Source organism: Balearica regulorum, chromosome 8, assembly GCF_011004875.1.
Source record: "Balearica regulorum gibbericeps isolate bBalReg1 chromosome 8, bBalReg1.pri, whole genome shotgun sequence".
Classification (NCBI taxonomy): Eukaryota; Metazoa; Chordata; class Aves; order Gruiformes; family Gruidae; genus Balearica; species Balearica regulorum.
This window is the reverse complement of record NC_046191.1, coordinates 32,689,517-32,701,399: the sequence shown is the minus strand read 5'-3', so window position 1 is coordinate 32,701,399 and position 11,883 is coordinate 32,689,517. Positions and strand designations below refer to the sequence as shown.

At 39.3% G+C, this 11,883-nt stretch overlaps 1 protein-coding gene across 1 annotated transcript in view; it reads left to right on the top strand.

The window, feature by feature from the left end:
* Positions 1-3,526: 3,526 nt before the first annotated feature.
* The window catches only part of NIBAN1 (niban apoptosis regulator 1), an 87,594-nt gene continuing 79,237 nt past the window's right edge, over positions 3,527-11,883 (top strand). Inside the window, exon 1 of the mRNA XM_075760540.1 lies at positions 3,527-3,564. Within this exon, the coding sequence (XP_075616655.1) occupies positions 3,537-3,564 (28 nt within the window). The 5' untranslated portion in view covers positions 3,527-3,536. The remainder of the gene's footprint in view (positions 3,565-11,883) is intronic.

The following is an 11,883-nucleotide window of genomic DNA, read 5'->3' as shown; positions in this document are numbered from 1 at the left end:
AAAGGCACCCTGCCATCCTCACGACCCTCAAACAAGGGGCAGAAACTGAAGTGAGACTCAGTGTGCCTCTATTCAAGGTACAAAAATGCACATTAGATGTTTTTTAGCGTCTCAAGTCCATTCTGCGGTCGTAACGTGAAATAAGCATTTGTTTTCTGGTGTCTGCATTTTAATGTTTGTTAAGATAGTTTTTATGAGCTTTGGGTCTTCAGTGGTGCCTTTATTGGTCTTGTCATTAGCTGTTTTATAGCAAAAGCAAAGCAGTATGCTTAGTGTAATTAAATCTGGTGCGAGTAAAAAATGAACAGAGATCACCTTGTGAGACGTAAATTTTAATTAATACTTCAGTCTCTAATGATGCAGCAACATCATTTAAGATTACTTGATATGGAGTATTTAAAACAATTTTTAAGTATCTTAAGTTTTCCTAGACTTTGACAGTTAATATTCTCATAATTGAATAGTAACAAAGTCCTGGTTTGGACTTTTTCCCTCTTTGTAAAGCTTCATGTATTTTTAAGAAATTCTAGCCTACGTCAGGTTACTCCTGGGTGTTCTAAGTAACTATTTTTATGTAGTAGCTTTCACTCCCCCACATTCCTTGTGACCTACACAGCAGCCTATATAATTAAATCCTCACCAGAACCTGATAAGGTAGTCAGCAATAACATCTCTGTTTTCTAAGTGTGATCAAATATCTCAGCTAAATCTCAGAGGGAGTCAACTGGGGACAGGATTTAACAGTCCTTTTTTGTTCCTGATTAGGTTTTTTTTTTTTTAAAGAATTGTTTTTCTTAACTGGGTTCTGTTGAGCTCTTTAAATGTTAAAGTTCAACGATAGTACAGAAAAAAATCAGAAAAAGAGATTCTGATAAGTTTCTCTCTTTAGAATGAAACTAGTCAGAATTAATGACTGGAATTTTCCTGATGTTTCAGCTGTTCGTTAGTGCCGAGGAAAGGACGATGTTGTCTGTCGAGCTATTGCTGTACCAGAAACTGTCCTTTGGTGAAAATTGCTTCACTTGTTAATTCTCCACAGTACTGTGCGGTGAGTGAAGTTGTTCCTGTGTTAATGTACCACTGTTAGTAAAATTTTTTTGAGATGAAAAAAGCTAAATGAATATTGGGTCGTCGATGTCACAAAAAGTAAGATTTGCAAAATGAAAGCACGCAGTTGTAAGGAAGGCAGATCTCCAAAGGCAGATGGAGCGCAAAGTGAGTTGGAATTATCTGGTAAAGTGCAAAACTGTACAATGGCATGTAAATTAACAGACTATAAACATTTTTAGGAACATTTTGCTCAGAGGAAGACAAAAAGAAATTCAACACAATCAGTTGTGCCAGTGATGTCCAACTCACCATAAGAATTTTTATTTGATTTTGGTTTATATTTCCTGTGTTTACCGTTCAACAGCAGCACCATAGATTTTCTCTGTAATATAGTGTTCTTTCTACTTTTAAGGGTGTAAAAAAAAAAAAAAAAAAAAAAAAGGCTACCAAATGCTTTTCAAGTGCAGGCTGTCAGTCTGCCAAGACATTAACATGAAGGTTTCCTTTTCAGGGGAAGAATGTGGTGCAGACGCACAGTTCTGCTCCGTGCTAGGTACCCTGCTCGGCGCAGGAGCCGGGACACTGCTGTCTCTGCAGGGAAAGCCCCGGGGCCAGCATCCTGGGTGGCACAAAACCAGGGACACGGCCAGGAGATCACGGGGGAGATGAGTCCCTTCTGCTCAGCACTCGTTAGATCACATCCAGATACTGTGTCCAGTTTTGGGCTCCTAGTAGGGAGCAAAGTGAGAGATGGCAATAAACTGAAACAAGAAAGGTTTGGGCTGAATCTAGGGAAAACCTGTTCCTCACGAGGACCCTTATGCAGCGGCACGGTTTGCCCGGAGAGTTGGTGCCATCTCCATTCCTGGTCTGACCCCAGAGCTGACCTGCTTTGAGCAGGAGGTTGGACAGGGGTCACCTCCAGCCCAAGTTATCCCATCATTTGCTGATTCTGGAGTCACAGTGCAGAGAAGAAAGCCTGGGATATGGATAAGACTGTATTTCAAACCTTTACGTCTGTGAGCATTTTTGTCCTTGGCAGCTTTCTCTGCAGCAGGTAGGAAAAACCACACAGCATGATAGCTGAAAAAGCTTTTGTCAGCTTGTGGTTTCCACTGTTCCTGGTGTAATGGAAAAATTTCTTCTGCTCCTTGCAGCAGCAAAATAATAGTAAAGAAAATTACTCCAGTCAACTGAGACATGCTGTTTCCATGTCCTCCTTCCAGGTAAAATATTTATTACCTGTTAAAGTGATTGAAGGTCACCCATTCACTGCCTTTTACAAACCACTATATAGAGAGAAGAAAAAAGGAAAATAAAGTACTCCCATTTTAAAAGTCTGGAGGCAGGGAACTGTAAATAATACACAAAAGGTGGGAGAAGGTAGGAGGAAATGTCAGTGTTGGTACATTACTCTGCTGTGGTACCTACGGTAAGGAAAGATGAGTGTATAAATAAATGATAGCAAGGGAAAAATAAATGGGCACTGGATTGGTAAGATGAGGTAAGGTAATTGGTGGTTGAGAGACTTGTCTGCCCAAACATTAGTAAAATACTCAATCCTTTCTCCCATGCTGGCTGCCTCTGTCAAACAGAGCAAGAGAGATTTCCAAGGAATTTGTGCAGGTTACAATGTATAGACAACCCAGCCTTCCTTAGGATCGGATCGGATACAAGCGAGGCAGGAAGAAAGGGCACTTGAGGTTGTTCTTCTGAATGAATGCTGGCTCCGAATTGATGATTTTGCTACAATTAAGACTTAGATTCTTTAAAAATAAAGCAGAAGCAAGCAAGCTGCATGATCTTTAATGAAAAATGTTCAATATTCTGAATGGGGAAGCAGGGAAGTTAAGATTGCTCAGCACAGATTGTATTGCGGCAGGTCACATTCTAGAAATTCAGAACACAAGAAAACCCTCTATATACTTGCATGTGATGCCGGTGTTTATTCCAGCTTCAACACTAAACTAAGATATCTTAACAAGAAACGTTTGCTGGACAATGGTATCTTGAACTGACAGTAGTAATTCAGAAATATTTAGTATTTTCCAGACAGTGTTTTCATAACACCATTAAACTGCATGGTTCTGAAAGTAATCATATCAGCAAAGTCAAAACAGAGGTCAAAACTAGCCAAGAACTTCAGGAGTAGCTGCAAGATAATATTATGTACTTCATAAAATGAAGCTTCAGGCAGTGATCAAAAGATTTTACCAATTTAAAAAATGAAAGATAGTTCAAAACAGCAAACTCCCAAATTACAGAAATGGCTATACCAATGAAAAAGTTAGTACATGAAATTCAGATTCTTAAACATTTCAGAAGGCAAAACCCCAAACCCACTTGGAATGAAAAAAATGTGCTTACAAAATTTATAGCCTTAGGGTTTGTGCTCAAAAATACACAGTGTTTTCAGAATATTTATACTTTGAGTAGACGTATCTCCTTAGTTTGTGAAATATCTTTAAGGCACATTAAGACATTTGATGAAACAACAAAGCTGGATAATTAGAGGTATCATTTGTAAAGACACGCTGAATTTGGACTTCTGGAGTGGGGTAGCATGCACTTAATGACTGGTATTAATTCTGAATTTGATATTTAAGGCTGTGTATTAGCAGGTGTAGAAATGCAGGGAGACAATGTAATTATTTAATCAGGCAATTAGCTTATTAAAAATATTTTCATTTGGTGGGAACTTTATGTTAAGCATTTCCTTTATCCCTTTAATGCGGTAAGAGAAGAGAATTAATTTCATTTATCTAAAACATATTGTGTAGCCACAATAAAAACAAAGGTAATAATTGTTTTTTCTTGCATGCGCTGCCAAAGAAAATCAGAACTGAATAGACAGAAGTGTTTATGTGCCCAAAGTAGTAACTTTCTGCAGCCATTCACGTACTTTAATATAGGTGTGACTTTACCGTTGCTAGTTTACCTTCTGGTGTAGATTCTTGCACATGAAGCCAGCTGTCTGGTCCTACTTTCTTGTCCTCTAAGCTGTACTTTCAGAGTACACTGAACTTTTTGGGCTTGAATTCACTAGTGATTTCATCTCTGATAACAGAATATTCTTCTTGTCCAGCTTACACACCAAACACCTGTGGTTTCCTTCTACTTGTTGGATGTTGTGTGTTATGACCTGTTCTGTGTAGCTAACGGATATTTAAAATGCAGGCTATGGAAGATAAATTGTTGAAGGATACCCTTCTATTCCCAGAAATCCAGGGCTGGGAGATAAAGACAAAAAAGCAGTAGTCACTTATAAGCAACTAGGAAAGCAATAAAATATTGCTCCTCTTGAATGCTAAATCAAACGAGTCTTCTAATTGAGAATATGCGTGGAAACAAAAACATGAAAGGAGACTCCATGCTCCGTGTAAGCGCTCTAAGACTTAACACTCCTAGCCTGGGAGTATTCTTCACTTTCCCACCGAGCATTTTTGTTCCCTTTTGAAGGAGATTAAAGTATGTGTGTGGCTGGCAAACTGTCACTGACCTGGTCTCGCCTTGTGCAATAAAGATTTTTAATCCTTTACTTTTCTTGAAGGACAAAGTCCTGCCATCCTGTAACACGCTTCCCACTAGTGTCATGGCTAGGGGCCACGGCTAGTTTGTGCTAGTGCAGTTATTGCTTGCAAAGGTGTGGATGACGAGCAGAGTCCAGAAGAAAAAATTCCCAAGGTGAATGAGAGAAGTGTGTGTTATCCCCCCAAAACCTACTTGTCCTACATGAATGTTCATAAGGAGGAATCAGGAACTCAAAAAGCAGCAGCAGTGTGAGAGTTTCTGAGTGATGGACAGAATAGTAGAAAAAGCCCCCTACAAGAAAGATAATTGTAGTGGGGATACAGGACTAGGAATTTCTGTACTCCCACTCTTTGACAGAATGATTCAGGCCCACTTTCTTTTCCAGTGTGTCAAATCACTACGTCTGAAATGCCCAGTGTGGGTTGGCAGCAAAGAGAAAGCACACAGCTAAAGCATCAGCGTTTGTTGGCATTCTAACACAGAAGTTCCCCCAAGATATTTAGGGATATTTATATCCCCCAAGTGATATATCCAGCCAGTTCTGGAGTGTGCCAGAATCTCTTCTGGGACTTGGAAATCCAAGCAAGTTTGTGTTTTGTGCTGTTGGTAACTTTTCAGAATTTAACCAAAAGCCATAATTTTGTTTTTCCTAATTATCTTTACTGTGTGATGAAGGGACTTGTTCAATTAAGCAGTTGTTTCAAAATAATTACAAATGAATCATTGCAAATCTGCTTTAAAGACTTGCCGTTTCTCTGTTAGATTTGCAAAGGATGACTTTTTGAAATGCTTTAGTAAAACAGAAGCTATTCTTGTGGTTACCTTTCTCTGCAAAAGGGGCAGTAAAGAGGACAGAATCCAAGTGAGGTGTCGAGCTGCATCTGTTTTTCCTTTTTTACTGTATTTATGTTTTGCATTATAACAAGTGGATCGAGAGGAAAGAAGCAAATTTTAGTTAGGTTTTTTTTTAACCCTCTTGTTTCCTCAAAATAGTGGAAGAAGTTTTGCACATACTTTCAGAAGGATCTAAGTAGTCTCAGGGCAAAGAGGGAATGCACAATGCTTCAGGTCCAGTGTCTAGCAGAAGTAATCTGAACAGAAATAGGGACACGATAAAACCATTTTTACAACTTCGTGATTCAGAAATGTGTTTGTAACGTCCTATCCTCTGCAGTAACGAAACAAGTGTGATGAACACCTACCCAATGTGGTTTCTCATAGGGGAAATTCTGTACGCAATATTTTGAAATATAGTTATTTTAAAAACTTGCACAACTATAAGCGTTGCAAAGACAATGTCAAAGTCCTTTGAAGCATGGAAGGTGGTAGCGTTTGGGGGAATAGCGCTACAGACTGAGACTAATCCTTATTAAAGCTGTCTCTTGCACTGATGAACTCTTCATTTGCGGTGAAAAAATTGTGCTGTGCTCTGGAAAACAAATTTAACAATCGCTGTTCTCCTCCTAGAGCTCCAGGCAATATCTTAGGTATGTGCCATGAGACAGCACGGCAGTAAGATTAGAGATGGGGCAATGTTGGGAGGTAGAAGCAAGACCCACACACAAACTCCCTGTGGGGTCCAAACCAGAAGCAGCAAACTTCACACTGAGTGTAGACAGAAACACTGAACTTGCCACGGAATGTTTCTATATTGTAGGCCTAACTCGTAGTTGGTTAATACAGCTTTTGATCTTTAATTAGGTGCGAGTTACAGCTTTTTCACAGCAGCTGCCTGGATGATATTTAAGGTAACTATCTGGTGCCCTCTTGCGGAGTTTTGCACATCAGACAATAGCAGAATGAAGTCTCTTCCTCCGTCTTCCTAGCATCCGCAAAGATCTCTTTAAAGGAGGGCACAAGTAAGTTTAGTCACATTTGTAATTATACCTATATGAAACATGCAATGAAATAAAGGGTTTTTTTTTCCTGCAATTATTAGTTCTGCAAATATAGAGTTTTTTCCTGCCAGTGAATAGCCAAACCAAGAGCACTTTTGCTGGAGTTACTGGAAGTTTATCCTTGCACTGAAAAGCATGCCAGAAGTAAATATGCATGAGGATGTCTTGGCCTGTTATGTTTATCTCTTCAAGGCCATTTAAAAAGTGATGAACAAAAGTATAATTTTAAATAGGCAGTCAAGGATAAGGACAGAGGCAAAAAAGAGGAGAGGGGGGAAAATATCCTGAAAAAAAAAAAATTCAGGATACAGTTTTATTCAAACCTGGCTTAAGCATCAGTTATAGCAAATGTATGACTCCTCCTTCCCTCTTTTTATACCTCATTTGAAAGGATTTCTCGTAGCACAGACTTATCTTGTTTTGTAGCTGGTCAAAGCATGTGATCCCCATATGACTGTATTGTCAAGTGTGGGCTAGTTTCTGTAAGCAGAGGAGCTCAACAGATGATTGTGCCGGACTTTTCAGAGGCTGGTTACATTTTGCAAGACTATCTCTGAACTATGTTTTTCCAATATAACTCAAAAGGTTTTGTTTTCACTCATCTGTTTTTTCCATTATTTGAAGTTGAGCAGTGACCTCAAGAAATTGTGAAAAATAGGTGTATGCCAGCTGCGTTCTTATTGCAAGTCAGCATGTGACTCACCAAAGCAATTTTGCCCACTTCATAACACCGCTCTTTTCTCATAAACGTCATAAGTTGTTTAACTCAAAGACAGTCCTGCTGCTATAGTATGGACAGCCCTTGGATTTGGGGCACATAGATCTAAGCTCTATTTTATTTATATTATATTGCACACACTCACATTTCAGCCCAACATATTAAGTAGGATTTTGCAGTTTCTTTGCAAGGAGACACAGCTCGATTTCCACTTGTACTACAGACTGCCTGTGTGAACCTATGTTTGGAATCAGCTCCCATGCCTGACCACAAAGATAACGATTGTCAGATAATCGTCTAAACAGCCTTTTGAATTAGGGATCTGTAATGGACTTTGGTAGGAGCTGGGACAGACCTTACGTTCTTCTTCTAAAGAAGAAACAGTTTCTCTTTTTGGGTTCCCCCTCCACTCTTCTTTCATTATTTTCAGACAAAGAGATGGAAGTGAGATCTTGGCTGTACGTTGTTACTTGTTTTTAAAGTCTGTGGTTCTGCTGTTTGGAAAATTTGTGTCTTCCAAATCACCAGCAAGAACATAGTTTAGAGAAAAATAGCCTACCCCTATTCTCTACAGCCTCAAACATCTGGTTCAAATTTGCAGTAAGAGGAGAAACGAGATGCGTAATACAGGTTTATGAACACAGCAGATATGCATGTCCGTACGTACGCATGCATGCACGCTGGATGCAGAAGACTTAAACCTTTTTGGATTCAGTTAAATGAGGCATAAGGCTGGTGAGAAGTACGTAAGTATTTGTTATAATAGTTTCCTCGTCTCTGGTAAAGAGCCTGCGTTTATGAAGCTCACCCGGCTTCTCAATACAGTCTGCTAATGCGGAGAGCCTCGTTGCTGAATGTCTTCACAGTAAGACAAGAAAGGCAGTTCAGCATTTGTTCTTGCATTGTTCTTTTTCCCTCGGATGAAATCTGTCAGAATGTGGATTCAGAAGTTAGCTGCCTGGAAGTGAAATCCTATAGAATTGGGGTCTATGATAAAAGTTGTCAGAATTTATTATTATCTTTAGAACAAGCAGTGGAAAGGCTACAACCTATTTAAGGCAAAGAGGGGAAAATGGAAGGAGCCAATCCTTACAGACAAAGAAACTGATGAGTAGTAATGCACAGTCATTTTAAACTTCTGACAGATCATTCCCCCCAATATTTGTATTGTGTAGTTAAAAAATGGCAGTATTAGTGCCTCCTTAAAATTATTCTGCTTCCATTAACCTCTTCATGGTTAGTTGATTGGAAAGAATGATAATGTGCCTCAAGTTCCCTGTCATTATGAATTGATTTTTCTATATTTATTATGGCAACGTATATGAGCAAGTGTGATCAAAACAGATTACTTACATTACACAGCAGTGTGGTCTGTTGGGGCAGCACATTTACAAAGCATTCAAAAGTTGTTTCAGAGAGCTGACAGATTACTACAATGTTTATCATTGTTAGGGTCTCAGTGGGAGTCTGGTTTAATCTAATTAACATAACAGTGGGAACACGATGACAGTAAAAATTAGAAGCACTAAAGAACTCTTCTATTATGTAGCCAGTGTGACTGACTGGAAAAGAGAGGCAGTGCAATGAACGCAGAACAGGAGAATGCTTGAGGGTGACTAATAGGTCAAAGAAACTTTTTTTTTGGTACTCATACCATTAAGCTGGGATTTTTTTCCGCACAATGTGCTCTAAGCACCTACTTCAGATATTCTGAATTGCCCTCTCTGTGCTTAGGTGGCTCTGAATTGACTAAGCTAGCGAGATAGCTTTGCTCCACTGAATCATACCTAAGAGAGAGCTAAAGCTGAAATTCCAGATTTCTGCCCGGGTCCAAAATTGTAAAAGTAAGCTACAATACAATTTGAAGTTGAGCTTAGAAAGCTAAGGAAGAGAAATTGCAGAAGGTATGATTTGACAGATTTAATCAGAAAAAACCCCTCTGTAAATTCTTAAAAACAGATCTTCATTACTTTTGGGTTTGTTGCTGTTTTGGTTTTGGTTTTTTGTTTTGTTTGTTTGGTTTTTTTAAACCGTTTAAATTACAACTTTGGAATAAAAAAATGAGAAGGAAGGAAGGAAAGAAAAAAATAGAATGTAGTGATTCTCTTCAGGTAGTGATTCCATTGTTTCTACATAATTAAGATGCATATATCATACCTACTTTCAAAAAGAACATGAGTCGCTTTCAAAACTACATTTTCTCAAAGGTCAAAGCTAAAGATTTTGAAACACCTTGAAGTTAATGGAAGCAGGTGGGAGAAAGTCAACATCTTTTTTTTTTTTTTCCATGAGCCACAAAAATCAGGTTTTTTGGTAATAATTAGGCAACAATAGAGAACAATTCCTTAAGAAAAGTTAAAACAAGCCTACTTCAAACCCTGGAAACAATTTAAAGAATACTGTTTGAAAGGAGTTCCAGGCATCACTAGTAATAAGCTAAGTGGTAGCGGGAGGAAACTGTTAACAGATACCAAAATTTTTACTACCATAAAAGAGGAGGCATTCTTGGAAGCTTTGTTACATTCTCTTGTATTCTTTACAGAACTGCCTACCGTGTTTCAGGAACAGGTATGCTGAAGTAAACCATACAGTAGACGGTTTCAATTCATGAAACTTTGTGGGTTCCTTTTCCTACTACTTTCAGTGGTTTCTTTTGCAGAAGTCCAGTGGGTTGGTGTGTACCAGGAGGAGGGGGGGAGGTACGACCTAAATCCACAATGCAAGTATAGAAATAGCTTTCACAAACTTCCAGGCTTAGCATATGTCCTGGTCCTAAACGCTTACCTCCAGCAGGAACAGTTGGAGCCACACTATCTTATTCACCTAGGAGATGTAACATCACATCATAGTTTAGTCACACAGACAAAAATTACAGGTGCATTTTTAGGAGGCTTCATTCTGTCCCTCAGCACTAGTCCGGGAAATCCACAGAAAAAAAATATCTGAGTCTAAAGAAGTCAGTGATACAGAGTTCTTGGACAATGAAACTATAGAGTACACACTTGTTCCACAAAGCAGCTGAAAGCAAGTTTTTAATGTACTTTCTTGTGAAATAATTTACAGTAGTATTGTGTAGCCATTGATCAGAGAATAATACAGGCCACCCTGCAGAAAGATTTTTCAAAGGCACCTACAGAGAATGAATGGCCGGTATCTATGAATTTTTACTGAAAACAGGCATCTACTACTCATCCCTAACCTATAAGTAAAAAGCCTTCTAAAATGTGTAGATCAAATACAGTAAACATTGCAGCAGAGCAGTAGCCAAAAGTCAAAGCTTTCTCTGTATTGTTCTCGAAGACATAATTTCTCTTCATAGTTTCTTGCAGCTTTTTGATGATAAACTAGGAAAATACGATAAAGAGAAGTCTTGGAACGCTGAGTGGGGATGGGGAAGCAGTGTGAACAACTTGACAGAGTGTGAAAAAGACAACAGGGAGGAAGGAAACAAGAGAAAGTGGTTTGGCAATCAGCCCGTGACAGGAGGATGTAGAAATGTGGTGATTAAGTGCTAGCCCCATATTGTTTCTTCTTGTATGAATTCTTAAACTCCTCAGGGTTTGCGCCCCATTCCTTGCCTTCTGTGGGAGTCAGGACCATAGATTTTCATCTCCAGATAAAGAGGTGGGTTCATTCTCTTGCACACCAGGGGAAGAGGACCCATATGTGGAGTAAATTTTCTATCAATCAGAGCTGCTGTTTCAGATTGTTATAATCTCTGCTGGATGATCTGAGAACCCTGCCATCAGCAGACAGAGGTCAAGTCACACCTCTGAACTTCCTCTGCTGCAGATACAATGGGCCTTCTGTGCAAAACACTTAGATTTGGAAGGGAGACACAAAATCTGTCTGCTTTTTCTTGGCTCTACTGAGTGCAGGGACAATTGCTGCTACGTAGTTATTGCTACCTTCCTACAGAGATGGAGTAGCAAGAAGGCTGAAGGTGGTATGATGGTGGTGAGGAGGCAGTAAGGCTCAGATCAGTTTGCTTCAACTTCAGCTGAACTCTATGAGGGAGTAGGTAGAAGAGGTAGAAAGATTACATTGAGGAGGTAAAGACACTGATACCCGTTCAGTGCATTTTGTGGCAAGGGTGTTATTGTCAATAAACCAGAGACAACCTGCAGAGAGCTGGATCATGGAAGTTGAGGATGCTAGGAATCATTTTGCTCCATAAAGAAAACTAATTGCCTGTTAAGTCTTCATGAGTGGCTACAACCTAGGTATCTGAAAAAGAGGGAGGTAAGGCTTGCTGGGTACTGAAAGGCCTTAGCAGAGGAGGAGTATGTTGTGGGAGATTCCCTCTGTAACCAGAACAGCCTACACAAGTAAACGTGCAGGAGAGGGCGCCAGATAGCAAGGAGTAGCTTTGGGTGTGGTAACATCTTCATAAAATAGGAAGAGAACAGCTAGTTTAAAGTTTTGGTTGAGGTTATATTTTGCATAACCTCAGGGAGTTAGAGTGGGCAACTGAGCGTCCATGATTTTGGTAGCTAGTGCATTCAACATTCATTGCGACTCTCAGGATATACGAACATCAACCAAAAATCTGATTCCTGTTGTTCATGTCAGCAACTCCAGCCTTTCATCAGTTAGAAGTATAATCTTTGTCACTCCTTTATAATTAGATGTGTGACAGCAAACTCAGTAGGAACTGTATAGTTTCCTTTATTTTTATTGTGTCAT